At 34.9% G+C, this 16,854-nt stretch overlaps 1 protein-coding gene across 1 annotated transcript in view; it reads right to left on the bottom strand.

Moving 5' to 3' along the window:
• DSG1 (desmoglein 1) overlaps positions 1-16,608 on the bottom strand; it is a 35,399-nt gene extending 18,791 nt beyond the window's left edge. The window contains exons 1-8 of the mRNA XM_025365251.1: positions 16,349-16,608; positions 8,071-8,106; positions 7,682-7,813; positions 6,035-6,190; positions 4,458-4,602; positions 2,626-2,792; positions 785-919; positions 337-522 (exon numbers count right to left, since the gene is read on the bottom strand). Of these exons, the coding sequence (XP_025221036.1) occupies positions 337-522; positions 785-919; positions 2,626-2,792; positions 4,458-4,602; positions 6,035-6,190; positions 7,682-7,813; positions 8,071-8,106; positions 16,349-16,396 (1,005 nt within the window). The 5' untranslated portion in view covers positions 16,397-16,608. The remainder of the gene's footprint in view (positions 1-336; positions 523-784; positions 920-2,625; positions 2,793-4,457; positions 4,603-6,034; positions 6,191-7,681; positions 7,814-8,070; positions 8,107-16,348) is intronic.
• Between the last annotated feature and the right edge of the window lie 246 nt (positions 16,609-16,854).

Here is a 16,854-nt window from a genome sequence, read left to right as displayed (position 1 = left end):
TAAAAAATTCTTAAAACATTAACCTTAAGGATTAATTATACTTTGTTGTAAGCATAAAATATATTATTTTTAAGGTGTTTTCAATTTATATGATCTATTTGGGGAGTAATGTATTGACAAAATGTTTTAAGTTAAAATTCAATGCCTGTTTTTTAAAAATGATTATAAGCAGAAAGACTATACTAAAAAGCTCTATGTTACATATAAATTTAAAACACAGTAGTCTTTATTCTTTCACTAAGTCAAGTTTGTGAAATGTTAGCATCATTTTATTTTAAGTTTAACATTTTGAAAAAAGATTAAGGAAACAAAATATTTAGGATAATTACACCATACCTTAACAACCTTTAAAATTCCCACATTTGTTCTTTCATTCATTTCTATTTCAAACCAATTTCCTTCATTTCCAGAGATAAAGAAAATTACTGCCATCCAGTTAGCTGAGAACTCTTCATCCAAATCAATTACTCTAATCTCGAGCATATTTGAATTTAGAGTATTTTCTTCAATATCCACCCTATACTGAAACAAGAAGTGAAAATTCTTAGCACAAACTGTGTGAAAAAGAGAACTATAGTAGATTTATACTGGAATGTTGTAGTTTTCATCTCATTTTTCATGGCTTAACTCCATCTATTCTTGCATAAGCATAAGTAAAAGGTATGTGTCTACATTTGGTTTGCATGTCAATAAACATAACATGTGCCTCTGTAAGAAGAATTGTTCTTATATGTTTTAGTATATAGTGAATTTAGAGTTATTAATTCCAAGAACAAATACTTACTGAAGACTGCTCCATGTAAGGGATATTATCATTGACATCGAGGATTTTAATGTTGCACTCACATTCCGCTGACATGCCATCTGCCCCGCCGTCTCGGTCAGAGCCTCTTACAGCAAGAGAATACTGGCCATATTGCTAAAAATATATATTACAAGCAATGTCACACTTGACGTAGACAGCCTTTACTTTGTCTTATGTAAAGTTCTTTGAAATGTTGGCTCAACATTTACATAAATCTATGATAGAGGGAGGGTTAACACAGAATATGGAAAATCCACAGGTTTCATGTGATTATTCCCAATAATGCTTATCATGCATTATTTAAATGATGCAACACTTTTTAAAAAGCTTCATTTCTTATTAATAATAATATGCCCAGACATTGAAAAAGTTTATAAAGGGTAAAACAAGCCAGAATGATCTCAAGGAGAGAGAGTAAGTTTACCAAAAGTGTATGGCATGAAAATTTCATAACCTAAATAATCAGCCCCGAGTGGGCAAGAAGCATATAGAGAGGTAACATAGATTTGTGTTTTGGGAGGTAGTGGGTTGTGGCAATGGAGTTATTGGTGATGTATCTATTCTTGACTCTATTCAATGGTGCTTACATTTCTAGAAGCTGGTAAAAGCTATGGAGGCTTTCTTTGACTCATGCAAAAATGCACACTCATTCGAAATGATGGATATGATTGAGGGGGTTTTATGGGGACATCTTGAGGTCTCTCCATTGACCCCAGGTTGAGAATATCTGCTCTGGTGGCTTCCCAATGGCTGCAGAGTCCCTTTCCTTCTGACAGCCCTTTCTTACAGTGCTTTACCATGAAGGCTCTTTTGACTGAACGAAACCCCACTGGGCATTTAAGAAAGTTTGAGAGAGAAAAAAGTAAACATTTAATTTCTTCTAATGTTTATTTTCAAACATGCATGAAGGGAGACTTAGGTAACTTAGAAGCTTATAACGTTTAGATAGTTAAAGAGTATTAAAATAATGTGATTTATCCTAAACCTAAAAGTCATCAGCAAGAAGATTGTCATTTTTAATAATTAAAACAAAATTAATTGAATACCATCAGAAAATAAAGCTTCCTCACTTATGCTCCTAATGTACATTTAGGTCAGCAACATTCTGTTAAAAGACAATATTTTTTAAAATAATGAAAAAGCACATACTTTAAAACTAAATCATGAAATCACATAGCATGCTAGAAACCTCACAATGCTGATTTTACTCTGTTAACAATCACTAGTTATTTTCTTATTTGTAAATAAAAAGATTGGTCAGGCTGTCATTTAATTCCTATCCATCGTTCTTATCCTGTGGTTCATTTCCCAAAGTAAATGAATGGGTGGGCTATCAATAGATGTTACGTAGGAAAAACAAGGGTTCTGTTGTCAATGGAGCTTAGATCTGCTAGGTTAAAGAAAGAGAACTTAGTATGTAAATATTCTTGGAGCCTCCAGCATACTCACATGCATTGTAACTCACCAAAATGTGGACATATAGCAAGTGATTCCTAAATTCATTTTGTTATAGAACACACTTTTTAGAGAAATAGAGTTTTTGATTGTACCTTAGGCATATTTTCATGTACTTTCACAATATAGCTTTCTTACATTGAAGCAAATTTTAATTAATTAACTACATGAAAAGAGTACAAAAAGTAATTTAAAAATCCTCCCTTTTTCATTTAAAAAATATTTCTTACATGAAAGAATTATGTGAAAAACTTATACAGGTAAAAATTTAAAACATCATTTTCTTCATCTTTTTGTCTCTTCAGTATCCTTGCTTTTAGAATCAGTTCCTTTGAGACTAAAAACCCACAAAGAAAAAGAATTACCTCTCTGTCTAGAAAATTATTCATCGTTCGAATTTCTCCAGTATTTCTGTTGATAATAAACATTGGTGAATCTGAAGGTTCTTGTCTTATAATCTTGAAGGCTATTTTTGAATTCAAATTGTTTGGTTCATCTGCATCAGTAGCATTGAGTATCATCACCAGTGTATCTAGAAATCAAGGAAAATTGATTGCAAATGGGTGACTTACATTTTTGTTACAGTATAGTATATCACCTTTCCAAAAAAGTGTTAGAGTTAGTTGATCCATATGATGTGGACTTCATTGTCTTACCTTTCTACTCCTTCAACATATGAATATCTTGGCTCTTTTCTATATCTTTGCCTAATAAAAAGATCACATTTTACTAGGAATCTAGACATTGCTGATAACTGGGAAACAAAGGAAATGTGTTATTCTGGCTATTTCTTCATCTAGTATTTTTTCTTCTTTTTTAAAGGATGTTGTGGCAAAACAAAATGATAATAAGACCAGACCAACATTTTCCCAACTTTCTCAACACTTTCTAGCTATATGATCTTGGCCTCAGTTTCTATGTCTATAAATGGGGATGATATTACTGCCATCCTCATTGAATTCATGTGAGAATTAAATCATTAATAAGAGAAAACTATATAAAGTTCCTAATGAATAATGCACATTTGATAAATATACATTATTACTGTTTTGTTTTGGGTGATCCTTCATCAAGTGTAAGGTAATTAGTAGATGTAAAGAAATGCTTGTTTAACTACATACATTGTCCTGTCTCTTATCTTTTTCATTAATTTTATAAGTAGTTTTGATGAAGATTATTGGGTTATTGGAGAATGTGAAAAACTGCCAGTGCTCATTCGTAACTTTGGAATTGTTCTCTACTCTCCAACTCCATTTCAAATACAATTTTCCTACAAATGCTCCAAAGCATCTGTCATCCCCCACCTATATTCACTGTAGCATAACCTTTAAAATGTTTTCACTAGATAATTAACATTTATATACACTTATATAATTTATATAATTAAGTTCCATGCAACTATTTGAAAGCAGTGAAACAATCTAGGTGTCCTGATATGGAAATATGTTCAAAATATATTTATATAAAAATTCATGTGGATTAGTATGTAACAGATGATACCATTTATGTTAAAAGCATGTGATTTATGTTTACATAAATAGAACGCATGTACACAGTGCATACCTCTGAAGAATGGTACTAGGAAATGCAGACAACAGATTTTTGTTCCCTTTTCCTTTTCATATTATATAAATTTAATGAGCATTTTTATAATAACATTTTTAAAAGTTGAAAGTATAGGTACAGTATTTTAATGAATAAAAGTAAAGTGTAGGGATTTTTGGAATTCACAAGAAATTTTATCACTTCCAGGTTAAACCACAAAATGAAGTTTTGTGTGGAAGTGACTTCTATAAGTGATTTTAAAGTAGCCAACTTTAAAAAGGTAGGGGGGAGGGGGGGAACGCAGTATGAGCAGAAAAGGGTGGGATTGCCCATCCACACAGTTAGACTGGGAGGCTGAATTCACATCCCGATGCCCCTGCCACCACTGTGCAAAATGCCTTTGAAATTTCTTGTTAGGACTCTTCTACAGGGCTGGCCTGAGAGTTATATGAGAAAATCCTCCTCATTGCTTTGGAATCACGCCTTGTGTCTCTCAGTTTGGAGCTGCTTCCATAGTTGAAAGGAAAGACTTGCTATTCTGCATATTTCCTATGGTTTATCTGTTACGTTCATGATGTGTATTTGACATAGTTTGGTCTCCAGTTAGGTGCCTGGCTGTTAGGAGTGATTTGGAAGCCACTACATTACTTACTTGCATTAGAATTTTCTTCTATTTGTCCTACAAATGTAGCCATTGAAAACACTGGAGGGTTGTCATTTATATCCAAAACCCTGACTCTGAGCTCTAGCGGCCTCTCTAAATCTTGGCCCATTGAGTTCAGAGCTCGGCAGTAGATCTGGGAGAGAAAAGATAAATAATTATATTGTGAAACACAGATTTATTAAGTTCTTAGTTTGAGCATTATACTAGCACTGTGGGGAATTAAAAGAATTATTATGTCTAACTAGAACATAGGCACAAGCCTTACTTACAGTCACTAAAGGAAAGCAAATGTGGCATTCTTAAGCTAGGTAGTAGCTACATGGGGGTTTGTATCATTATTATTATTATTTGTATTTGAAGCATCCCTAAGTGTAATGTGTACTATTTTACAAAGTGGCATATTTCCATATATAAATGCTTTGTGATACTAGCCTGGGCAATATAATGAGATCCTGTCTCTAAAAAAATAATAAAGATTTAAAAAATGCATTGTGCTCCAAGAAAAGCTAACAGGGTAGCATGCCTTTTTAAAGTGTGTGGGGTATCATTGTGGTACAGATGGGAGAAATAAAGATTTGGAATTGAAGGCTAAAGAATTAAAGTTGTGTGAGGAATACAGTCAGGCAGTGTGAGTGAAAACTGCAAATATCGATTATTATTTGAAGGTATTTTGGGATATGGATTGATGGGGTTTTAATAGAAGAGGTAACAGGAACAAAATAGGGTTTCTTTATTCCTAGTTTTAATATTAAGAAGCGTTGGCCATGATGATAGAGGGGAATGGGAGTAGCCAATGAGTCGGCAGAAGGGAGACAGTAAAACAGAGGTGATGGAATGATTCTCCAAGTAACTGGTAATTATAGGACGATGGAAATGTCTTGGAATATGCTGTGGGAAAAAGCAAACAATTGATCCTGCTTTTGGATTTAATGAAGAACATTTCTGAGCTGGGCGAGAGAGAAATAATTGTGGGAGTTTGTGATGGATGGTCTCAGCCTTTTTCGTGAAGTTGGTCACAATGTCAACTGCTTAAAGTGGAAATGAGGTAGAGGGTTTGAAGAGATAGGATACTTAAACTGTGTGACAGCTCCTATAAAGAATGGAGTGAGATTCCCTTAAGAAAGGATGAATTTTCAAGGTGCATTTGGAGCTCAGGCGAGCTTGAGGAATACAAATTTATAGTAAAGTATACTTGCTCAGAAAACAGTCCTGCGGTAGCTCTAGAATCATTACCTGACATTAGACTTAAAAGAAGCTAACATTCTTTACTGAATTTAAAAAAACCGAAAAATTAAAAAGTTAGATATTTGTCCTTCCAAACAAATACTCTAGTTTGCCAATGAGGACAGTATAGACGTTAGCATTTTTGCTAACACTTAAGTGAAACATTTCCTTCTCTCTGAATCTTTGCATTTCTTTTCAGTCGTGGGATGCTCGTGAATTAAGAAATAACCAAAAATGCCAAATATTGAGACTCTTGAAATCAAATTAAGTATGATCTGAGATTAAGGGCTTCTGAGAAGAATTTCAGCATGAACATATATATTGACATGAAGTCCACTTACAATGAAGAAGGGAGTGACTTCTCGATCAACTATGGATGTTATATTAATTTCACCAGTTTTCTGATTAATGACAAAGATCCCATACGGTGGCTGATCAATTCCTACTCCAGAGATGCGGTATGTAACTTGCTGGTTTGCAGCACAATCTGAGTGAATCTGCAGAACAAACACAAGTAAAAATATTACAGGAAGCAAATAGAGTTCTATATTTGATATATATATGACAGCTTTCTTGAGAGTTGTTGCATATGATGACCTTGTTATTTAGGAAATATTGACAATGGAGAATTATTTTCCTAGATAAGAGTAACAATTACAGCTCTAATATTTTCAATGGTAACTGACAATGTAATTAAAGAAATTCAGTTTCTACTTCTATCAAACAAGAAAAAAAGCAAAATATCACCCCACTATATCTAAGTCTATGCAATCATCATGCATACCTTCATTCATTCAACAGTTAAAATTTTATGTTGTCCAGCACTTTGGGAGGCCGAGACGCGCGGATTACCAGGTCAGGAGATCGAGACCATCCTGGCTAACACGGAGAAACCCCGTCTCTACTAAAAAATACAAAAAACTAGCCGGGCGACGTGGCGGGCGCCTGTAGTCCCAGCTACTCGGGAGGCTGAGGCAGGAGAATGGCGTAAACCCGGCAGGCGGAGCTTGCAGTGAGCTGAGATCCAGCCACTGCACTCCAGCCTGGGCGACAGAGCGAGACTCCGTCTCACAAAAAAAAAAAAAAAAAAAAAAAAAAAAAAAAAAAAAAAAAAATTTATGTTGTACTCTTTGCAGGGTCTGTGCTTGCACTGGAGCTACAGAATGAAATTGCTTGCCTTCTTAAGGAGTTTACCAATGTTGTCATCATGCAACTGTAATCTTCAATTTTTTTTCAATGTAAAGTTTTCAAAGAAAGTAGATTTATTTAGGTGACAAGTGTTATTTGGGTTTGAGTGGAAGCTCTAAATTCTGAAAATGGGAAGGAAGTATTAGCAGAAAAGGAAGGAGACCACGCAAATAAATGGTTATAGAAACCAGAACTCTTTCTTTGAAATAAAATATAGTTTGACTGTAAACAAATCTTAGTGGGGAGTCTTCGTGAGCGTCTGTGTGGATGTATGTGTATATTTGTGTGTGTATCTGTGGATGTGTATATCTGTATGTTCACGAATTTGTGAGGGTGTTTCTGAGTGTGTGTGTGTATGTAGAAAGGTAGATACATAAAAATGAGTAGAAAAGGGGTATGAGAGAGGGCACCTTGTGAATGTTAATAAACAAACAAAAAAGTAGGAATTCAATTCTAATACATTGTGAGGCAAAAAGAGCACACATTGAAAATTTTCCTTTGAATGTGCTGAAAGCCAAATTATTTATTAAAATAGTGATCTTTTTTCATCTAGAGTTTGGGATAACACACGATCATGTGTATGCATTTCACCAAAGAGATGAGTCAACGTTTACCTGTTTCTCTGAGCACCTGCTTAATTTGTCCTTATGAGTTTCAGTTTTCATCATCTAGATGACTATAGTTCTGTTCCGTATTGTAGTTTCTCAGTGAGACATGTTCACAAAATATTTAACAGACAGTTGCTTTTGAAACTTTATCCATTCTGATTTTCAATGTTATACTTTGGAGTTGATACTTACTTTGGCGATTGGATTCCTTTTTGAGTTGTCTTCACCTTCACGACATGCCGCTGCGAACTTGATCCATTCACGTTTCTGCCTTCGGATTGAATGCCATTTGATGGTGCCATTTTTAGTGTTATAATCTCTTACCTTAAATGACAGCAATAAAGAAATGGTATATATTAATTTGAATTCGTAATTCAAATTCCACTGAGATTTTTGGAAGAGGATATAATCTCAGAAACAGAGGATATTTAACTGGGAAAATTGGTGATTTTGGTAATCTATTAATTTTAGCATTATATGACCTTTACTTATAAGAATACATTTTCTTCAGAAAATATATTGTTATTCTCAAATTATTTTCTTGTTTAAAAATTTGGAAAAATGGATTTGTTATATATTACCTGGATTCGGAATTCACTGTTAACTTCTACCACCACCTGTAAAAAATAAGATAATCACACTAGTTATTTTTTAATTAAATGCTTCGAAATTTATATCATCCAGTTACTTTAAAAATGACATGAAATCATTGGCTTGTGAGTCATTAAAATTATTTTATGAGCCAAATAGCAGGTGGATTTGGTTTATGTCTTGGGTCTGATGATGATGCTAAGAATTTTTGTTTTTACTTTTCAATTTACTCTTCTCTTTATTACTATTATTTTATACTTGTATTTCTCCCTAAATAAGAAATTTTCAACTTTTAATTGAATTTATTTGGAATTGCAAAGTATGAAAAATTTTATTTGTATCACTGATATAAGAAAATTATAGTTTGCATTTAAAAATACTAAGAGTAGTAATTAAAAAATATAAAAAAGTTCTTATTATAATTTTAATTGTATCATAAAAGAAAATATAAACAATGTCTCTGAGTATCTACTTTTAAAAAAAGTCACAATAGATAATTCAGAAAATAAATATTTATGATCAATATGAGAAGTGTAAAAAGATAATGTTTTTATTATGAGAATTGCATATCCATTGTGTATTTAATATTAATAATTATGATTATTATTACTCTTATAATTTATTAAATAATAACTGGGTATTAGTTTATGTATTTATGTAAATCTATGCACTTAATCATCACAACAAATACATGTGGTCACGACTAATACTATCTCCATTTTACAGATGAGGAAATTTGAGTCTTGGATATTAACCTATGGCTAAATATAATTCAATACAATTTAGCATAAATTTGCACTTGAGCTGTGGGTTTTACAATAAAATATGAGATAGCCTATTGCCTCAAGTAAATTGCTACTAAGTAAAACATGCTACAAGGAATTTATACTGCAACTTTAAGAACTCGAAAAATTCTGATTTTAAACAAATCTATTATCCTTGTGATTGGTAATATTTACATACAATGATAGTAATACAACACGAAGAAAAAAAAGAAAAGTAAATTGCCCAAATTTTAAAACATATAACTGAAATATTATCTGTAGAACCCATCTTGGATGCAGAACTGAAATGATGAAATGATGTTCATGTAAATGCATGCTCCTTGCTACCTGTGAATTTATGAACACTCTTCTCTCTTGTTTGTGAGTGTGGGATGGGAGATGGGCATACCTTATTTGTCTGTTTGAAAGCCATTTCTTCATAGCTGCAGAATTGTGCGTGCATCTGTTATCTGTTATTGCACTTCCCTTACTGCATTGGAGCATCAGTGCTTGCTGTTTGTTTTGGAAAACTATGCAGATGACTAAGAAATATTTCCAGCTTTATGAAGCTAGGTCATTCTTTTTCCCATGAGAGACAACTTGGGCAGAAGACCAAGTAGGTTTCGCCATACAGTCAGACTCTCAATTGGATCTGTAATCTAAAAACTGCCACGTCTGCTTAAAAATGTGGTGGGTTGGTGTAAGCTTATTTTCTATTGCTCAGAGTCTAGAATAAACTCTGATACAAAGTCACTCTTGGACTTTCAAAGGCAAAATAGTGAAATCTGAGTCTTGATAGAGTTGGAAAAGCTTCAATATATTTCCTCAATTCTCTGAACTTTAGTTTCCTCACTTGTAATGACAAAAGTAGACTAAATTTTATACAGGTAACTTTGCAGCTCTAATATTAAATGCCTGTGTGCAGTAGGAAAATATTGAAGTACTTAGATGTGGGAAGGGCATGATAAAATTGTGGTTTTAAAGCTTACTCTGACAACAGTTGGTAGGACTAGTGACAACAGTCGGTAGGACTAGTGGGAAGAGGCGGTGATTACAGACCTCTTGAGGGTCTCTGTATCAAAGCAGACCGGAGGTGAGAAGGAGGTATGCTGCAGCAGAGGCAGAGGCAGAGGGAGTGGACGGGGAAAGATCAAGGGATACTGCAGCATAGCATTGGCAGGGCTTGAGAACAAATGGGATGGGGGTGTTCAAGCGAGGGAGGAAGCTCAGGGGATGGCAGTTTTAAACTGTGGGACTGGGAAAAAGACAGCAATAGAATTTAGCAGATTAGAACACATTGAGTTTGAGATGTCAGATAATGCCTGGGTGAAGATGATCAGCAACTGGAAACATGGATCAAAAGTTGAGCAAAAGTTCAAACTGGATATATAGATTTTGAGGTACATCTGCTCAGGCAGGCTGGTTGAAATCATGTAAGAATTTGAAATTCCTGAAGTAGAGGATACAATCAAGAAGCAGCCTGCAATTGAGGATAAAACTAGAAGAATTTCTACATTTATTGAACTACGAACAAGGACAACAAACGAATAAAAAAAAAAGGAAGGAGGGGGCCGGGCGCGGTGGCTCATGCCTGTAATTCCAGCACTTTGGGAGGCCGATGCGGGTGGATCACGAGGTCAGGAGATCAAAACTATCCTGGCCAACGTGGTGAAACCTCGTCTCCACTAAAAATACAAAAATTAGCTGGGCGTGGTGGTGCGTGCCTGTAGTCCCAGCTACTTGGGAGGCTGAGACAGGAGAATCAGTTGAACCCGGGAGGCAGAGGTTGTAGTGAGCCAGGATTGCACCACTGCACTCCTGGGGACAGAGCAAGACTTTGTCTCAAACAAACAAACAAACAAACAAACAAACAAAAAACAAAAGGAAGGCGAGAAGGAGTGGTGAAAGAAACAATAGGAAAATATAATGCGTTGTAATGGAGGTCAGAGGAAAAGGAAAATGGAAAGACAGATAGGGTTGAAAGAGATAATGTAAAAAAGTTGAGCAGAGTGAATTCTGAGGAAATCCTGAGGTTCTGAGGGACCTTCGAGAGAATATTTTTAGCAGGATGGAACATGCACTTGCTTGACAGGAAGGGGTTAGGAAATAAGAGGAGGAGAGGAAGACACAAAGATGGTCACTTTTTCAAGATATTAGTGATAAAAGGGAACAGAGGGACAAGATGGTAGGATTAGATATAGCATTCAATGACATTTTTTGAGAGAGGGGAACCTAAGGATTTTTGAAAGTTAAGATAGAAGCTAGGAGGAGATTTTGATTTAAAAGGAGATGTTCAGAAGGAAGATTCTTATAGAAGTGTTGTGATGGGGAGAGCAGGAGAGAACGGGCAGAAAAAGAAAGGACCTCAAAGACAAAGGCAAGGAAAGGTAGAGATGAAAATCAATCAATTAGGAAAGGGAAATTGGAAGACATTGTACAAAATGACCTAGACTTTGTCCCTGGAGTAAGGGTGAGGTGGATGGAGATTAAAATCAATAAATTAGGAAAGGGAAATGGGAGGACACTCTCCTAAATAACCTCACCTGTTATTTGCTGGCAATTAAGGGAGAAGTTTGGATTCCCAAATGAGTTTGGAGTGTGTGCTATGGAGGCTGTGATGGAGATTTACCTAGAGATGAACACCGGGGTTGTCAGGCTGAGTATATCTCAGCTGTCTTGCCCGGTGGATAGGGATGTTGGGGTAAGTCATTAAATCAATCTGTGCCTCAGTTTCCTCAGCTGTATATGAGACTAAAAGTCCCCTCTAGTCCTAAAATTCTGTGAAAGCAGTAAATAATTCACCTGAAATGCATCCTCAATGAGTTTTCCCTTCGTTTCTGTGTTAGGAACCAATCCATATATGTACTTTTTAAAAGCTACAGGAGACAAAATTGCAGGCTAATTTTATGAAATCCCCAATTACAGTAATTTTTCATGTTTTTCTTTTTAATATTGAAGTTCATGCTTCCTTGCACATAATAAAAATGGGCTTGAGGGTAACAAGCTATTTTTATTTTTAAAAATCTCTTGCATTTAACAATTGTGAGATGGTCTTCCCAGTCACTTTTTGCTAAGCATTCAATTCTAACGTAATTGTTAAGTTTTTGTTAAGAATTCAATTCTAATGTAATTGTTAACTTTTACATACATTGCAAGGATGCACTTGAAACAAAGCTAAAATATCACAATTTGCTTTAAAAACCTCCTCTTGCATTTACTTTGTACTGCCCTGACAAAGGCAGTACAAAGTCTGGGGTTGACAACAGCTCAATGGGTTAAATTCTCTAATTTATTCTTTTTGTTTGTGTTTGTGTTTGTTTTGTTTGTGTATTTTACAAGTACAAAATGAATGTGTATTATGTGGATCCAATGCTAGATTAAGACTTTTAAAGGCCTAAAAATATTATAGTAAGCCTCAGATGAAATGCAAAGTGAATTTAATACTACACTATTAAAATGCTGGGGAAATCCAGTATTATTATTTCTGTGTTTAATAGTGTAATAATTTTTTTGGAGTGTGTGGGGGAAGAGCTGTAAAAATTATTCAAAAATTTCCTTGTGGTACCTCTGCTGTGTGTGATTAGACATCTTTTGAGCAATCTTGCACTGATGCAGGGCACTATAAGGGATACAAAAGCAAATCAGACACAGAACCTGCCCTCAAATAACTTACAGTCCTGCAGTTTTACGAGCAACAGGCAACCATTAATTTGTAGAGATATGATTTCTCATTAGACAAGTATGGAAAACTGTGCCCTGTTCTCATAGACCAATTAAGAGCATGGATCAGCAGCCAATGGCATTTAAAAAAATTTGACCTGTCTAAGTCCATTGAAGGAATTTGTATATCAAGCATAATCAGCAAGGGTGGCATGACCCAGCACTGGGCAAGGGTGTTCCCTGAGTTGAGGGAGCACTATAAATCTAATTGCGACGCCTGGCAGAGCAGGCTTCCTGCTGATACGTTAGGCAATGTCTATTAGGACACAGGGATACTCAGCAGCCATGGTCTTTGATGAATGTATCATGGAGAAAGAGTTACCAGAAATTAAGTGCTCTGGGTAGAGATAAGATAATTTCTAGATTGATGAGATTTGTTAAACAAGTGAATCTTATTCCTAGGGTCAGCCTTTCAGATTTAAGACAGCATTCTTCAGTGCTTTAGGTTCTACCCTTTCCTAAAACAGGGATGACAAAATGTTTTTACTTTGCGGCAACTCAAACCAATTGAGCGATGATAAATTTGTACCCCCTGTTTCTGTAAAGGTGACAGAAGATGCTAATCCTAAATCTGCAGTGAAATAATAAAGCTTTTATGAACACCATATATAACTGTTAATGATGATACTTGAATGCCATTTGTAAGTTTCACTGAATAGGTGAACAGAAATATTCCTTCCATTCTCTATAAAATATTTTACTGAAACACTAATCTCTATGCTGTATATCACCATAATACATGCTCAAGAAAGTACAAAGAGCCCTCTCTTTTGCGTGCCTTCTGTTTGGTCTGCACTAGCTTGTTAGTCCTTCTTTTGCTTTAGGCATCTGTGAATGCAATTATGAGGACTTAAGATGTCTTCAAGTAAGTTTAGGAACTATGTAATGAAATGTGTTTTATTTTCTGTGCGTTTTAGCCTGAGTGCAGAAAGTACTCTTAAAAACTCCTGCTCGTATTTTACAGAATTTAATTTCAGTTCAGTTCAAACTGTGGAGTTAGTTTATCAGGTGGTCAGAGGGTTGGAGTTTTGTTTGTTTGTTTGTTTTGAAATGAAATATTAACCCATAGAAAGAGGGGGAACATGGTTAAAATAATGCACCAAAATACTCAGATCATTCATGGTCATAGATAAAAGTCATTTTCTCTGTTCTTTGAGCATGAGCTGCAGAAATTTACCTTTTTAGAAAAAGACATCTTCATATTTGTAGTGACTTAAACGGACTAATTGGACCTGGCAAAGTTGCAAGTAATTTTCAGAAATCATTAAAACCATAGAGGTCCCGCTGGCTCTGTTTTGCTTTCCCACAGTGACCATGCTGTACTTTTTACCATTGTCATACACATGCACACAGATTTCTTTTATCTGGTGCATAGGAGGCATTGTTCTCTGGCCTAGAGAAAATACATTCTAACTTCTTTCCCTACTCCATACAATGATTATACAGAAACAAAAAGAAGAAAGCAAAATAGATGTAGAATTAACAAAATGTGTTTGACTTGCAGTGTTATAGCAGGTGTAATCTCTTGTCTGTCCAGGAGACTTGTCAGAACAATAGACTAGCCATAGAGCAATCTTGTTTGCTGTAAGAGCAGCTCCTCCAGCTTTGTTCTCCCTGATTCAACCCACTCATTTGAACAAGGTTCACAACCTTCAGATGCATTGAGCTGAATACACAGTATGCTTGCAAACAGATAGTTACCCAGTTCTCAGGTGGATTTACTTAAAAGACATGACCAATTTAAATATCTTAAAGGCCTTAACCAGTGTACAAACACACTTCCTAATGCAGATTCCCACTTACTGACTTTGAGTAGAGATGAATATAAAGACTTTACATAGATTTTTTTTTCACTTTTTGGTAAAAGCACGCATTTATAATGGGACTAGAAGAAAGATAACTGAAAGAATTTGCTATAGTGGGTGGTTGTTTTGAAGAAAAAAGTATTTTAAAGAAAAATACAGATTAGGAAACTCCAAAGGACAATTACCAAAATTATCCCATGTGGCAAAATCAGTATTAAAATAAATTTTGATCTTCCAAACCTTAGAAAGTGAAATGTTTTCCAAAAAAAGCTGTTATGTCAATGTGAAAATGAAACATTGTAATTCATGATAGTGTAAGTTATTTGAGAAATAATTTTCATAAGGCATGTGAGAGACTTGTGATTGATTTCAGTATAAAATAAGGTAACCTCCTCTTCCCCCATTCCCCAAAAAACCCCATAAACCAACAAAAAACAATCTAGGCACAGCCAGAGAAAGTTCAATAAAGATAAACGATTTTGATGATGATACATTTTATTGAAGAATGACTAAATAGAAAGTGGTTGTTTAAAGACATTTGATATGCTGTAATTAATTTGAAATAAATAAATCAAGAAATAAGGTACATCTTAGAGATTCTATGAAAGTTAGTGTACACCTTTCTGAACAAGCTGATCAACTAAAACTATAATAACCCTTAATGGATCAAATTTATTTGAAATTTTAAGTCAAAGTATTTGATTACTGACAATATGAAACTCTTGCATTTCAAATGACATACTGTATGATGCTCAGGGATCCCTACCAAACCCTAAGTAATGAAATCAACTGATCCTAAATATCCACTGAAAAGATCATGGGATAAGACTAATGTTTGAAGGAAAGCTTGGAAGTAAAGCCACCATTTTACTGATGCTCATTTATAACTAAATCTACTGATTATGTCCCGCCTTAGTTAATAAACTGAAATCAAACTAACCAGCATACCTTGAATCAAAGATCTAACTTATTATACCAACCCAACATTCCAGTTCAAAAATCAAGCAAGTAGAAACAAATGTGAACCACAGCATTATACATCCTGCCAAGCTGGAGGGCAATTGACTTGGCACCTGCCTTTTTGAATTACATTAACCTTATTGTGAGAGAGGTTACAATTTTCAAATTTTCACTGAAAGTGAAATTGACATAATACATTAGTGGTACACTTAGTATTATCTTTACAAAGAGAAAACGAATTACATGTAAGGGGGCAATGGCAAAGTATTTCATCACATTCGTCTGACCATCAAGTGCACAACTTTTGTATCACAGTCATCACTGACATTCCAGTAGTAAGATCAAGTGTAATAATAGTTATATTTACTCTTTAATTGTAGCCACTTCTTCACTTCATATGTCATTTATAAACCTCCTATACTGCCATTTTTTGAAATTAAAAATCTTTTAAATAAAATTGTAAACAGTGTGGGGCTTTGTATAGTAGTGATACAGATTCTAACCAAATATGCAACTGATGAGTTTATTTGGATAGCGAGGCCAGCCACAAACTGTTATGATTTTAAATTATGTGGATGCCATTTTTATGTTTTAAAAATTAGAGTAATTCCACTATCAAAGATACTAAAAAAAAAAAAAAAAAAAAATTAGGTTAAAAACCCAGGCACACTTGTGATATTTAGTTTAAAAGCCCTCTTGCAAGAGATTTTGAACCACAAAGTGCTACTAACTAGCGATAGGAATTTCCTAAATTCAATATTTTCCCAGCATGACTTAGCAATGACTTCAGTGTCAGAGATGTAATACAATGAGTTGACACTGATGCATTAACATGATCTTGAGTCTTCAGTTAAAGAGAGAAATGCTGTTGAAAAATCTAGTTCATAAAATCACCTTGTCATTAACATATATTTTAAATGGCTTTAGGTTAGAAATAATGCCTATTAACATTTTCTAAGAAGTTTTCACTTGTTTACAATGAGCACGATTATGAAGGGTTTTTACCAGAATCCACTCACCAGAAAAATGAACAGCACTGCAGCTACTCTGAAGAAACGCCAGTCCATCTCTGCTGGATTCTCTTACATCCAAGACCAAGGGAGTTTTGTTTGTTCTTCTCTGTTCTTTTTCTTTCTCCCACTCAGCTGGTGTCTGATTAAAATAATTTCTCAGTAGATGTTCTTACATGCAGGCTTTGAGGTGTTTCTGCCTTCCTCTGGGAGAAGGACTGAAGGTACGTATAACCAGTCTGGATCCCCACCCTAAAAACTTGGGCTGGTCTCACTGAAATGCTTGACAAGATCATCATTGCTCCCAGGTAAAAACTTGGGGACACACCCTTCTTCCAGCTGAAAAGCAACTCTCGATGGGGCAAGGAAGATTCACTCCTTTACTGAAGGTTTTCAGTAGCAGGCTCTTAAAGTGAACAGAAATGTGGAGGGTTATACAGGTGATGGGGGCTTCTCACCCCATGCTTTCTTTACAGGTAGTTTAGTTTCTCCCCATATTCAACAGGTAGGTATAA

Source organism: Theropithecus gelada, chromosome 18 (genome assembly GCF_003255815.1).
Source record: "Theropithecus gelada isolate Dixy chromosome 18, Tgel_1.0, whole genome shotgun sequence".
NCBI classification, from domain to species: Eukaryota; Metazoa; Chordata; class Mammalia; order Primates; family Cercopithecidae; genus Theropithecus; species Theropithecus gelada.
The sequence above is the reverse complement of the archived record's forward strand: the minus strand, read 5'-3'. Positions and strand labels throughout refer to the sequence as shown.